Below are 15,052 nucleotides of genomic sequence, written 5' to 3'. Positions count from 1 at the left end.
CGGAGGTTATTTTCCTCTCAGAATTACACGAAATGTTGCTGCTTTTTGGACGAGATAACCCAGTTTTAACAACGTAATCATTATTTGCGAAACATTTGCAAATTAAACGCTCCTTTAACCATTACAGGCAGACGTCAGCAGGCACTGCACTGCAGCCTTGCCTTGTCCATTTTTCTAATGCAGGATACGTAACAGGATATAAAATATTTAACCTTTATTTAATATATTATTACGTTAGATAACTGATTACGGCGAGTGATTAACGTTACCCAATTTGATAATTTGATTGTGCTTAAGCAGGACATTGGGGCAAACAGGGTGTTTTTTTGTATTTGTTTTTACCTCTGAACAGCCTATATTGGCCAAACTTTGAAGCTGTTTCTGTGAAATAAAATGTGGTTGTGTTAATCGTTTGGCTTCCTTTTTTTAATAGCCGGATATTGATGAAAGGTTGACATTTCTCTAAATCACATTTTAACATGGTGTCCTTTTGAAGGACAAATAAGCAAAGACTGCATACCTACCCCCATTTGAAAATAAAACGACTACGTTTTCTATTTGTTGCAAGCATTGAAACCCTTATTTTTCTGTAATAGTTTTTCCTTTAGCAGATTCTTTTTAAATATAGATTATTTCAGTCAATTGAATCCGGCAGCCTTGTCGTTCTTTGTTCTCCCTGAACCAAAGATGGTGGCTGAACGTGTTCCAGCAGTAAAGACAGCCTATGGGATGGTAACAGCCATTTTGTAACATTGCAGTTGCAACATTTTGCACATAATCAGGCACACAAGGATACTTTTCCCATAACGTTGACACAGGCTATATAATGTTATAGTCACCACACACTTGTGTGTTCAAACATGGCATTGTTAAATGAAGATGGATATATATTTTAAAGAGATTTGCTCTCAGCAAACACCACACATTAGTTAAAGACAACCATTATATATTAATACATGTGTCCAGAAACTCCCAGACCATTACTCTGCTTGATCAAATTATGCCAGTCCTCCCCCCCTTCATTCCTTGTATTATCTAATATCACAATACTGCATACCTTTGCTGGCTGACACAACATAAAGCCAACGCCTTTTTAAATGTAGAATCTCAAACAAACAACCATTGAATTGAGTAGGGAGGCGTTATTTACACTCTAAAGACCATGTTCACTCTATGGGAGTGTAGCTGACAGAAGAGATGACCAATGTGGGACAGCAGAGGAGGTTAGGGGTGGGAACTTTAGTGTCAGGGACTAGTCTATATGCAGGAGGAGAATACGGGCCATCATGTCCTTACTTCAATACTGAGGACGACTGCTTTTAACATATCTCTCTCTCTCCCTCTCCCTCCCCCTCTCCATTTTACACACCCTCCCTCTCTTTCTCCACTCATATCTCAGATATAATTTTGCTATCTTCTAACTGCAGTCTCACACCCTGCACCTCACCCTACTGCAGTTAACAAAGGGTGTTCAATGACTGGATCCATGCTCCCTGCCAGAAATCTGTAAGTGAATGCGTCAGAAACGGTCACCAATCACACCAAAGATTGGCATGCGGATTCAGAAGGCCCGTTGCTTGGCAGTCCTCACTAGATGAGATTTGTTAGCCTAACTCTTGGCACACACTACTGCCTACACTATGACACTAGTGGCGTACACTACTGCCTCAAGATAAATAAAAAAAAAACAACAACTACAAGTGGTCAATTGAGCTTCCTTGATCAATTAAGCTGTTTGCTGGATCATGTTCGTAGAACATGCTAGTAATTTGTCCATATTATAATTTAAATTAGAAATTTCCTCCTTGGTCCATATCAGACTTCTCTCTCTTCTCCTCACTCCATTCTATCTCCTTCCCTCCACCCTCCTCCAGGTGTCATGGATGATGAGGACGATCGCCGTCTTCTGGATATTATAGGGTAAAGCTGGCATTCCCTGTTATGGATATGGATCACTACATAAATTGAAACATTTGTCATTTCCATCCTCCAGATACTTCACATTGTGGGCAGCTGCTACATTTGTCCTAAAACGGCTATTAAGAAAGTTAGTATTCCTCATTGAACCCAAGGGCCTCAACTAGCTGCCTGCAAGCCTCTTTTTTTCCCCATCCCCTGCCCATTTGAGGGAAAACTGAATCACCAGTGTGGTAAAGAGAAATAACCAATTCCCTATGGCCCATTCACAAGGAATGTTCTGTGCAAGGACATACTTGACTATACTTTCATTGTAAAAAAAATTATAATTCTGTCACACTATTGTGAAGAAATAAAGCCAGTTGCAGCTTTATAAACACGTTACCAGCAAATACAAATAATTATATCATTACGTCCACTGTTAGCCCCCCTTTACTTGAATCTTTTGTGTGTGTACCTTTCAGAGATGTGGATGCATTGAATGACTACCTCCACGGCTCCAACAGCAAGTCTGTGAGTGACTCTTGTATAAGCTCTTGTTCACAAAGGACGCTGAACGTAAGTAGAACTGAAGCTTGAAGCAGGCACAAGCTGAACGTATGCCACACAAGAAGCCTTCTCTTTTCCTCTCAGTGCCTACTCTCGCGCCCTGAACTCGCCCACAACTCGCCCACAACTCCCATTGACTTCACGGCTGGCTTCACGCTTGGAAAATAGGCATGAATCCTGAACGATCGCTTGAGCAAGGCGTGAGCGTGGCTTCGGCGAGGCTTCAGCGTGACACACGCGCGCGGGTGGTGTGAAACGGCCTCGCCTGTTAACAAGGACGCCTAAATGAAACTTTCAGCGTAGGTAGAGCTTAGGTTGAGCATTGCTTCGGCGTCCTGTGTGAACTGGGGCTAACTCATTCAAGTTGAGTGTGTTGCTTTGTGTTAAGTCTGCGGTCCATGTACAAAGGAAGATTATCCAGTTGACTCATTCATTTCTGTTGAGGGTTTTGACAGCCTCTTTCTCTCCCTGCAGATTGGGGAGGATGACGTGACAAATGCAGCTTATGGGTCTGAGGGATCCTTCTTTGCCGGCAACACTGTGAGTGTTCCCATGATTACCTGAGACACAACGTGATCCACCTCAAATAAGATTAGACATTACTCTATGATTAGAGATTTAGTTGTTGATGTTGGACCATGTTTTCCCAGGTTGCTGGAGTGATTAAGTAGTAATGTCGCCAGTGTGGTTTCGTTTTGCATGGAGACGGCATATTCAAGAACAGATGTTTAGGAACAAGTACAAAGATATATGAATCTAGTTGGCCCCAATCAAGCGGAATGCTCTAGTGCAGTGATTCCCAACCTGGGGTACTTGAGCAGCTTGCAGGGGGTACTTGCAAAGATTGGGGATTACAATTTATTTCCAAAATGAAAATACTCCAAGTAATTTCAAGTGACGTTCACGCATGTCAAAATTGTGCTCAAATCAGCTAGCTACAGTAGCAACCATGGATAAATGGCTCAAACATCCAGTTGCTGTCTCTCCAGATTCAGATTTAGGAGAGCCCGGTGACAAAAGGAAAAAAGAGGCAAAGTCCAAACACTGGTAGTTCAGTGACAAATATATTTTGTATGGATTTAGGCTTCTCGTAGGTCCACGGATCCACCGCAGCCACAGTGTTTTCTTTGTGCCGCAAAGAACACACTTGAGTGAGGGGGTACGAACAGCTCAAGGGGTACATAAGACAAAAAAGGTTGGGAACCACTGCTCTAGTGGATCTCATTTAGAGAATAAAAACAATACATAGTATTAAAAAATACATAGTATTAGTTCCCTTTTTCATGTAGTAGTTGGTCAGAAAACGACAACGCATACAGTAGGTGGGTCACATAAGACATTGTACTGAAGGGAAAGCTGTTATATCCTATCCACAATCCCCCACTTCTCTCTTTCCCTACATGTCTTTATAGGCTGGCTCCAACACTGGCCTCAAAGATGGCTCCTCTACAATGGGTGAATTTGGCGAGGATTCAGCAGGGGCAGGCCTCCAGCTCTCCAACAGCCTTTCGTTCATCGAGGATGAATTGGGGGCCGGGGGCTCCCCTGGAGGGGTGGATCTGGGGGGGGAGGACCAGCCCTTCGACATCCTACAGAAGTCTCTCCTGGAGGCAGACATCACAGAGCAGACGCTGGCCCAGGAGGCCTTACTAGACTCCCAGCCTGCACCCATCCCGGTGCAGACGCCCGTTTCCTTCCCCTCCCAGCTGGTCTCTGGGGGTTATGGAGGTGTGGTTACAACGGCAACCGCTGCGTTCCCCGCAGGCCAGTTCCTTCAAGGGGTCTCCCAGCTGCCCAATGGCTCGGCCCAGCACATCCAGGTGTTGGGTTCATTTGGGCCGGGCGGCGGGGTGATGACTCTGCTGAGGCCGGGGGGGTCCGTAACTGCAGCAGGGGCAGCAACAGGGGGTCAGGTGTTTGCACCTTCCCAAGGGCAGGTAGGCCAAGTTGGCTTACCTTTCAAAAATATCCCTCTTCAGAACATCATCATCCAGAGAGGCCCAGGTGGGACCCAGACTCTTGTCAGAAATATCCAGCCTAAACCCCTTCAGGCTGGGGCTCAGACCGTCTACAGCCTGGGCCTTCAGTCCACTCCCTCCACCATGGCTAATGTAGCTAATGCTAACACTGCTAGTACTGGGGGACAATACACAGCCAACGGATCCATCGTAGTGCACTCGCCCCTGGGGCAGCAACAAGCTCAGGGCCAGACAAATGTACCACCTGGACAATTCTTCATCCACAATGGCCCGGCTGACCCCAACTCTAATGCCCTCATGACCAATCAGAATGCAGTGCAGATTGTTGCGGGGCAGAACTTCACGGCAACACCAGGAGGCCAGCTAATTGTGAATCCGGGTGTGGTCAGTGGCGCTCAGGTTGGAGGGACCGTGACTCAAACATGGACAGGTTTTTCTGGTGCAAACCCCGCCCATATCCAGACGTCTGCTGCCGGGCGACTGACTCTGGTTACCCCAACAACTGCGGGGGTCGTGAGTCGAGGCCAAGTATCAGCTAGCCCTGTGCAGCGCCTCCTAGTGACCCAGAATCAGAACTGCACTTCTCTATCCCCTTTGCCTGGTGTTGCTACAGTGGCACAGGAACAACAAGACTACAGACAGGTATAATGAAAAAAACTAACCATCTACTGATGGTGTTTTCATCCCACTTTCCCCCCCTTTAATGCTATGAATCCATCACCATTTTTTTTTGTCCTTGCACACCTATCTCTGTCTCCTTGCGTTTGTTATTTTGGTTGTCATCTGACTGACCTCAACCTCCACTTCCCCCCCAGAATTCTCCATCGCCTGGCCTCAAACAGGACAGCCAACTCTGCAACCTCCATGGTAAGAAAGGCAGCTGTTGCATGATGTTTTTATTTTTATTTTTTTAATGTATGATGTGTTTGAATGTAATTTGGATCACTTTGTCCTAATCAAGCTGTTGTTTGTCGTCTCTCAGCTGTCATAGCTGTCGGCCAAGATTCAACGCTAAACTTGCAGGTATGTTACTCAGTCTACGTTCTTTTTCTTTTTGTACAAATGTCGGTATATACTTGAGGTGAGTCATATTGATAGGGGGTATTGATGGTGCTATGATAATAATGGTATTAAATTATTTTACTTTCCAGGTCAGTGCACAGAAGAGGCCAGCCCTTCCACCACTGGCACTTACCAGAGGAGAAATGTGAGTTATTGACACACTGTTTAGAATATTTTGTCCTTAATTCTTACTGCATTTATTTATCCAGCACTTTATTCTAGGGACACAGGAATATTAACTCCATCTACTGCCTGGGCACTGTAACTAACCCATGCAGATTGATTGATTGATTTAATTGTTCAGATGAAGTCATACTTGTGCCAGTGTAGCTTAACATCATCCTCTGAAGCCTCTTGTCGCTTTCTTCCGATCATCCCTCCAGGATTCTGCAGAAGTTGAGGAAGTACCATGCTGGAGTTCAGACCCCAGATCGCGGCCGATTCACCTCATTTGACGACACATTGCACAAACTCCTCCCCTACCATGTGTTCCAGGGGGCCCCGCCCAGCCACGAAGAGTTCTCACAGGGTAAACTCTCATGTCTTGTGAGAGAACATCTCTTACCAAGCCACTCCTTTGATGTTTTCAGATCTGTGAAAATTTAGTAAATCCATAAAATGGTCAGGCCTCTTCAATTTATTAGCTCGATCCGAGATCTGCCAGCAAGATTTGATTGAAGACAGAATGTGAGTGGTTTTAAATAAATAGTGTATTGTCTCCTTTTGCTTACAGTGGACGATGAATTTGAGTTTGTGGCAACTCAGGTTCTGAAGAGAACACAGGCCATGGTGAACAAATACAGACGACTACTGATGGTGGAAGCTGAGGTGGGCACAAACACGCACACACACAGTACATACCGGTAATGCTCCACGTTATGGCATGTAAAAGGCCGGTTTACAGGATGCCCCTCCCCTCTCTGCAGCGCTCCAGCCCGTCATCAGAAATGGTGATGATTGACAGGACCTTCAACCAAGAGGAGCGCACCAACCTGACACAGGACAAACGCATGGTACTAGTAGATCCAGGTAAGAAAGCAATAAACAACAAACAAAGACATGATGAACATCATTGAACTAACAATATGGGTAGGAGCAAATATTTCCCCCCCCAGAGTTAGTCTTTATTTGATTCTTTCTCTCTTCTCTGTCTGTCATTAGATGGTTTCCTGGAGGACTTCTGTTGCACCAGCACTGTTCCGGATCCTCCCCTTTCTCAATCTGTGCCCAGCCCTAGTTGGGGACAGACTGGGGAGGACTCCTCAGAGCCACCCTACAGGACAGAGTCCCAGCCCGGGTTTGGAGACCCTGGAGGGGGTGGGCGAGATGCAAGCGTAGGGGGCGGGCTCCAACCGCCGCACTTAGAAAGCAAGAGCGTCCTGGACCTGAAGAAGACCCAGCAACACTACGGGGCCAGCGACGCTAGCAACAACAGCCTCATCGCCGCCAGCAATTATCCCCAAGGTAACCTCCCGTCGTTTGCGGCAACGCCGGGAGAACAGCTGCACTACCAGGTGTCCCAGCCCCACTACACCCCTGAGCTCGCCTCGCCCCCTCCCCCCGACACAGACTCTGTCCTAGAGGCGGCAGTCAACAGCATCCTGGAATGTTAAGGCTGATGTGCCATCGATATGTCGCTTCGTATCATCCCCAACGTCCGCCCACCTTTGGTTCAGACTTCTCGTGTGTGTTTTGTTAGCGTTTTCTTTGTCACTTATTGTCAAATGTCTCTTGTTGTAATATCTGGTGTCTCCCTCCCCCACAGCTCTGTGTGAAGAGAGAGGCACTCTTCTTTCAGGGAAGTGATAGGTCTCTATGATATCTGTGATACCATATCCTGCCACGTAGCACGTGTTTGGGTTTATCGGGGGATTTGAGGCAGATAGGAGTCAGTGATTTCTTCAAGGTGCCAGTTGAACCCAGGTACTTATTCTTAAAAGAATCAGGAATGTGTGCAATGCAGTGGACTCCCCGATGGAAGATCATATTTTTTAGTTCATTTTAAACGTTCTTATTGTAAAGGGGTGGGGTCAGTGGGTCTATTAGAATCATGCCGCATTAGTACCTAGAATCATGGGTAATCCTCTCTTCACACATGCGCCCTTAAAATGTGTGCCAGTCCGTTGCCCCCACTGCTTCTGCTGAGAGAGCGGGCATAAGGAGTAGGGGCAAAATGATGACTCTGTGCCTGAGAAATTCTATGATTTCCTTTTGAAATGTTTACATGAAGAAGCCTTGTTCAAACCATATTTTCTGTTTTGCTCCTGGCATTACAATCATGCACAGTGCACACACACGTACAATGTGTCAAAGTCATCGATGGATCTATGCTTCAGGCTTGGAATATGTCCATTACCTCCTGATACGAGCTCCATAGAGACTTTGGTCCTCATGTGTGCACATGTAGATAATTACATTGTTTCAAAGTAGTGTTGCATGTGACTGGAACTACATGCATACACCGTAAGGCTCTCATTAATACACGGCAGGTGGAGCAGACTGAACATCTGGAACATAACCAAAGTTGATTTGCTTGCTAGGTCATTACAGCTGCCTGCGATCAGGATAACCTCCTGATCACTTTACCAACCAGTCAGACTAGTCACAGACAATGTTTTTCAGTACTCCACAATGCCCCCCCCCCCTATCTTTCAGTCATATTTTATTTGGCATTTTTCTGTTGTACCTTAAAGGTATGTGAGCCCCTACACAGACACAGGACAAATATCACGCACGCACGCACACACACACATACACACACTTTCTCACCCACCTCACTGCGGTGTGTTTGTGTCAGGGGAGTTAAATCCTCAGATTGAGGAAGATATGTTATGATACATTGATCTTTTTTATTTCGATTTTTATTTCATTTTTAGAAATTACATTTAAAAGATTACTATTTTGTTCGTAGTGATGTTTGCCCCAGCTTTGTGATCATGGTAAGACGATACCATCGTTTTCTCAAATGACCCTGGAGTCACTGATTGTATGTTTGTCTGCCTTCTGCATATAATTATGTATTGATCATGTGTTACTACCTTGTCCTTGATGTGTGTCAGTGTGTGTGTTAATCTGCATACACACACACACACTGGTGTATGAGTGTTTCCACGTGGTCTGGTTGTTTGACTCATTCCCAAATGTCCACTCCACTCAGTGCCCCCAGGATGTTCTCAGTTCCCAGTCCTCCTTTGAATTGTATATTTTTTCCATCAGTACCCCACAACTATCCTCTTTCCCTTCTCAGCAGCTCAACCAAAATGAATAGGATTAGAGTGTGGTGCTGTCCAGAATCAACCCCAAATCCCTACATATGTGTGCTGGTGACAAGCTATATGGCGTACGTTTGGAAAATACATCGTTTTTCACTGGCAACTGGTCACTAGTATGGTTTGGGCTCCATGCATGTTCCTGGTTTGGTTTGGTGCGAGTTTTGATTCTAATGTAGGTTGCAACACTGAAACTCTTCTCATTGAGATTTTTTAATCATGAAATACATTTTCAACTTTTCCCTATTAGTTGGAATGAAACGGCTGCGAGGAACAGCCGAACAAATATAGAGAAAACAGCAACAAGGGCACATTCTCCCAAACAAAAAGCACCAAAGCCTTGGTCAAACCTATCTGTAAAAATGCTCCTGCGGTTGATCTGGATAGCACAACTTTTTCTTTCTACAAATTTGTATCTGTGAAATATGCTCGCCAACAGGCTACGGGAGCAGATTGAAGGCCTTTTATAGAGGGAGAGAGAGAGAAAGAGATAACACCCCTGTCTGTTCTTCTGTTTTGTGTTTGAGTGCCAGCAGCCATCACAGCCTGCCTGCATCTCAGCCTGGGCCCTCACAGACCCCTCCTATCTGCCGGTGCACACTGACAAAACGTGCTTGTGCTCGTGCATTGAAAGTGAATCTCAAATGACGTTGAATGAATTTACTGCTGTAGAACACTTTTCACACATTTCAGCATTAGGCGAGTGAATCCGATGTCATTTCAGAGTCGCTCCTTCCAGTAATGCTATACGATTTTGTGCCTCTTTAGCGCTTAGAACTGCAAGAATGATGGGGTTTTTCCCCCACACTTGCACAAGGTAGGGATGTGTCAAGTGACAGTATAACATTGTGTTCTCTGGATGTGCATGGGTCTTTGAGGGCCTGGTAGTGCTTTTTCTCTGTTCTCAGTGGAGAGATGTTTTTTCTGCCTCCATTTCCACTGTTGAGTTGTTTTTTGGTATGTCTTACTTGATTTGTATAGTTTGTTGTTTTGTATAAAAATGAAAAGTGAAACAAAATATTTATAATTTTTGTATGGAGAAAAAAAAATAATGTAAAAAAACACTTGAGAAAATGGAAGTTATTTTTTATTGTGTTGGCTAAGAAGTGGCGTCAAGAGATCGCGACAAAAATACTGTCAGTTCTTCATTTGTAGCTGTGTGTTCACTATAGCAGCAAGGAGAGTCGATAATAAATTCATTTTGAATACAGGCACAGACTGGTCCAGTCCGGCTGAGGAGCACTTCAGCATCCCTCCATTACTATTCTGTTAGTGTTCACATACTGGCAGTAGTTTAGAAATTCACACACAGGGGACAAACTAAGCGTGCATAATAACATCATGTGACAGCATTTAGACACAGGGCCAGGGGGAAAAAAAGATTTTTTAACCCTATACTACACCGACAGGATCTTTTTTTATTGATATTGATACAAGAAAATTAGATTTTACATAGTGTCTCCCCATCGGGGCCGCTACGCTACGGTAAGATTCTCTGGACCACACAGTTAAAAATCTGTGTTTTTTTAAAGTCTGTTTAAATCCTGCCATGGACCCCAGCACCAATGCCTCTGCACAAAGGAACTAAGAAAACTCTGCATAGCAAGCATTCAGTTGCCTAATCCTTTGCTTTAGGTTATGCAACCCAACAGTGACACCTAGTGGAGCAGCTAGGAGCCACACTGGGAATTTATTGGACATGGACGTCACTATATTATGTCCAAAATACACACACAACTATGTAGACTCTTCTTTCATCATGGACCAAACCTATAATGTAAAACATAAATTTGTATTACTATTTGAAGAAAAAAAATCAAGTTATTTTGCACAGGTGTATTCTTCCATTTCATACTACACAAAATAAGCGACAAAGTCAAGTAAATAATTCAGATAAACACAAATAAATGTGGTATAGTAAATAAATAAATAAAACATAAATAAAGTAACTGAAATGAGACTTGTCGAACATGTTTTACATTCTATAATGTCTTATAGTAACTTGTGGCCTTCATTTGAAGAGCTGAAAAAATTAAGGCAATTGCCATTTTTAGAAGCCTATGCAATTGCAAGTTAGTGAGGAATGAAACCATTACATCATATAGGTTTTTTCAAAGTGTTATTTTGTCGATTCGTCCTATCGCAGGTCTTAAGACTTGCAAATACTGGAAGAAAACAGAATCGTTTGCATGTGACGTGATGAGAAGAGAAGAGGAACTGCTGACAAGAAGAAAAACAATGTGTGAGAAACTTTCTAAGAGCATTTGATGAGCGATCAATTAGGAAAGACATAAGAAAAATCCTGAACCGTCCCTTTCAGTTCCTGCCACAGCGGCTGTTTCCTCGTGCCGAGTCATGCCTTCCTCTAATCCTTAGTGGTACTTCCTCCAGCGATCACGCTCTGTGAGAAGCAACCGTCCACACACACAATTATTTCCAAATGGAGACAGAATGCGTCTGTGCAGCCCATGATGTAAATGATCACAAACACGTTACTAGGACTGGGCGATATGGACCAACAATCATATCTCTCTCAAACATATATCTCTATGTATTTTCTACAATGTGGGCTTTAACAAGGCTGTGTTCAAAATAAAATGTAAAGACAGGGTTTCCTTCCCTGACTATTGGTGCTTTCACAAAATGTTGACACAATTGAGATTTTTGATACTCATCAATAATGTGGATATTATGACTAAGTCGGTAAAGGGAAGGCAAATAATACAACAGGTAGAATTTCAGAAAATTACATCACTTTAGTTTAATGCAGCACCAGGAAAAGACAGCACCTATGCCATATTACGATATCCAAAAATCTAAGTCTATATCTAGTCTCATATCACAATATTGATATAACATTGACACATTGCCCAGCCCTACACGTAACACAAACTCACTGAGATGAGGGTAACTCCACGTGTAGCTGAGGACACAGTAGCCTGCTAACAGCATAGCCACTCCACCCACACCCCCTCTCCTCACATCAATGTACCTCCTGTAATACCACTGCCAGCCTATGAGAAGAGAAGAGGGGAGGCAGACATAGATCAAAAGGAGAACAGAAGCAAGAACAGTTATGAAATCTCCTCTTTAGTATAAGGCGTGACTGTGTGTGCAGTGTATGGTCAAGACATCTCAGCAGAGAGGATGATGATGGCCACATGGACCGCATTAGTTCTTATTGTATGTCTCCATGTATGCGTAGGATAATAGTGTTTGATAGTGTGTATGGTAATAGTGTGTGATGTATGCTGACCTCTGTGTAGCATTTCCGCTGCCTCTCTGGGGTGGCTGGGGCTTTTGAGGGCCAGCCATTCAGGCAACTCTCTCAGCTTCACCTGTCCAAGACGCTGCTGTGTCAGGACACCTGCAAAGAACATAGTCCAGACGAGAACATCGTTATCCAGAAAGAATCAAGCATATTTACATACACTCACTCACTCACTCACACGCACGCGTGCACACACACACACACAAAGCAGGACTCTCTTCCGTGTTATTTGAAAGGGTGGCCGTACCCCCAGTTTCAGTCCCTCTCCACCTAAGAGACTACATGTGGAGGTAATGCCTGGTGTTATTGTCTTCTATCTCAAACATCTAGCTATCACTTAACATCTTGAAAAACATGTTTGAGTGTTTCTGACACCTCTCTCAAATACTGACCTCCAATTCCATGAATGGAGACGTTTTGTTTCCTGATCTCCTCCATCAGTAGCCCCTCATTGGCTCTCAGCGGCCGAGTCTGGGGAGGGAGGAGGAGGGGAGGCGGGACGGAAGAGGAGGGAGCGGCAGGGGGCGGCGGCCCTCCTGCCATGAACGGAGTGATTGATGTTGCTGTTGCTGAGAGGAGTCCCGTCTTGTGACAGCCCACATTCATCCCCTTGTTTGTGTTGGTTGTACTTAAGAGGAGGGGAGTTACAGGAGAGCGCAAAGAAGAGGTTGGTTTGGGTTGAGATGAACCTTCATCTTGTGGTGGGATTAAAGATGCTCCTTTGGACTTGACCGATGATAGCTCCATATTATCTTGAGAGCCGGTGCTGGGTGACCGGTCCAACTGAGCAACAGGTGTCAACAACCGGCTAATACCGTGTTCATTTTGATTCAGTGCTGGAACTGAAACTTGACTCAGACTGGTGCTGAGTGGTCCTCTAGTTTTGGTAGATCGACCTAAAGTGGCTTTAACATCTCTTGCACTCTTTCTAACATCGTCTCCTAAGTCCTGAGAGACAGAAGAAGCGCTGGTTGATGATAGGGACAGTGCAGCCTTCTCCCTCTGTGAGGCCTTATTTTTAGGGGAACCTTTAGGTTTGGTATCTGGGGACAGAAGGGCAGACTGGGTGTCTGGATCTTTGTCTAGAGTAGCTGTGGTCCATGTCAGTGCCGATGGTCTGGAGGTTAAATGGTCTGTAGCCAGGCTAAAGGGGGATGAGATGGACAGCAGGTCGTGCGAGGTAGATTTGGTGTCCTTTGGTGATCTTTCAGGAACTGGGTTGGACTTTGCAGCTTCTATCAGGGCGCGGAGACTCTTCTTTTTTGGCTTAGAGAGGGAGGGAGGGAAAGATGGAGAGAGAGATGGAGACGGAGAGGAGGAAACAGAGATGGTGGAAGAGGACGCAGCGGCCATCTTGATTTGATCGGCCAGCTTCTGTTTCTTCTTCTTAGTTGATGTTGAAAGTGATGTAGAACTTGGGGATGATGGTGAGGACTCTGGTAATGGTAGTGATGCTGACGGTAATGCGGACACCTTCTTACTTTTCTTTGTTTGCGGAGTTGTTGTTGATGATAATGTGGGTGTGGCTTTCTTGTTCTTTGGTGTTTTTTCTGCCAACGCTGAGGTCAGCTGAGATGACAGCGGCAGTAAAGACGATGCCCTGTGACTCACGGCAACATCATGTTGGGTTGGAGGCGGCTTGGAGCGCTCTGCTGCCTTGCAATGCGGCAGGTGGCTCTTCAACCGCTTGAAAGGTTTCCCGCAGAATGGGCACACCTCTGTAAAGAAAGGAACAGACTGGTCTTGTGTAGCTCGAATGGGTAACATGGCAGCAACACCACCAGGGGACACTCATGCTAAAATGTATACTCATGGAACTATTGTTTATGTTGTTTTATGCACATTTTGTTTTCTTTGTCAACTACAAACACACATTAGTCTGAGCAGAAACCTTACAACACAGAACCTATCAGTATCCACTGCCACAGACTAATGTATTATACAGTGTATATTATGGGGAAGCATGTGAACTGTGACCTTTACATCAAAGGAAAATAGGGTATTTTAAAGAGCTTATATCAGTAGAGTGTCAGTGTATAGACAGCATGAGAATTGAATATTGTATGGTACAACAAAACAGATGTAGGCTAATCCTATCCTACAATTAAATTATTTAATACCCTACTACACAAATCCCCTATAGGAATATCACAATAATACCATAGATAGGTGATAGAAATACAATAAAGTGCTGTACGGTCATGATAAATTCGCAATTATCTACCAAAGAAAGACACAATTGGATATTCTTACCTGAGCTCATTTTGCATGGGTCTGCCAATCAGAGTCAAGCATGTCCCAAAACTTTTTATAAATGCAGATATTATATGCAGTAACGTTCACTCTTTCTGGCGTCTTACATACAACCTTCGCACGACGTGTCCGATGCCAGTTATCGGGGGTTCAGATTCATTCACAACGGTGAACAACAACTTGATGGTTTTGCTAACGTTACTTTCCAGATGGTAGTTTTGGCTAGTTTTCCTACTGTAATATAAAACCTCCTTGAAGAACTACTGTAGTACTACTACTACTACTCATAGCTCTACTGTTACACATGTTGAGTACACTGAGTACAACATGGACGGACCCTTTGGGTAGCACGTAGAGAGCCTGAGTGTAAATTGCCAAATTAAACCCAAATTAAGTTCAAAAAGTTGCTATATAATTCCTTGTCTGATTAATCCTTCTGGGTTATAACGAGGCTGTTTGATATATTATAATAGTATGCACTAGTACCACTTGGTGTGGTCAGTGACTGACATTATGTACACTACGTCCATGTCAGTGACGAAATTTGGAGCAATCGCTGGCCAAAGACTACATAGGAAGCAAGAGGTTTCACTCCTGCTTACTTCCGTGTGTTTGGCAGATATCCAATATGCCTTTCTTCTGCGATTAATGTAGGCCTATTGGTAGCGTTGTAAAAATGTTTGGCAGGTGATCCTGTTCTATACTAAAATGATGGATGCCACATGTCAGTAATGATGAATATGAATCTAAAT

General features: G+C 44.2%; 3 protein-coding genes across 3 annotated transcripts in view; 2 read left to right on the top strand and 1 right to left on the bottom strand.

The window, feature by feature from the left end:
• Positions 1 to 15,052, top strand: part of grin2cb (glutamate receptor, ionotropic, N-methyl D-aspartate 2Cb) — a gene marked incomplete at both ends in the record, with an annotated part of 353,829 nt that overhangs the window by 221,280 nt on the left and 117,497 nt on the right. The gene's annotated exons all lie outside the window — the stretch shown is intronic.
• Positions 1,410 to 9,702, top strand: bicral (BICRA like chromatin remodeling complex associated protein). Its single transcript, XM_083635733.1, has 12 exons — positions 1,410 to 1,506; positions 1,875 to 1,920; positions 2,382 to 2,430; positions 2,941 to 3,006; positions 3,879 to 5,087; positions 5,261 to 5,312; positions 5,428 to 5,468; positions 5,597 to 5,652; positions 5,891 to 6,036; positions 6,241 to 6,335; positions 6,434 to 6,536; positions 6,669 to 9,702. Exons 2-12 carry the CDS (start codon positions 1,880 to 1,882, stop codon positions 7,118 to 7,120), a joined length of 2,310 nt encoding a protein of 769 aa, XP_083491859.1. The 5' UTR covers positions 1,410 to 1,506; positions 1,875 to 1,879; the 3' UTR covers positions 7,121 to 9,702.
• Positions 10,863 to 14,407, bottom strand: LOC310774712 (uncharacterized protein). Its single transcript, XM_083634837.1, has 5 exons — positions 14,301 to 14,407; positions 12,440 to 13,765; positions 12,033 to 12,143; positions 11,674 to 11,790; positions 10,863 to 11,177 (listed from the first exon to the last, which is right to left on the bottom strand). The coding sequence occupies exons 1-5, from the start codon at positions 14,308 to 14,310 to the stop codon at positions 11,149 to 11,151; spliced, it is 1,593 nt and encodes a 530-aa protein (XP_083490963.1). The 5' UTR covers positions 14,311 to 14,407; the 3' UTR covers positions 10,863 to 11,148.

This window comes from Poromitra crassiceps, assembly GCF_964638095.1.
Source record: "Poromitra crassiceps genome assembly, chromosome: 4".
Lineage (NCBI taxonomy): Eukaryota > Metazoa > Chordata > Actinopteri > Beryciformes > Melamphaidae > Poromitra > Poromitra crassiceps.
This window is presented reverse-complemented; position numbering and strand designations above follow the sequence as displayed.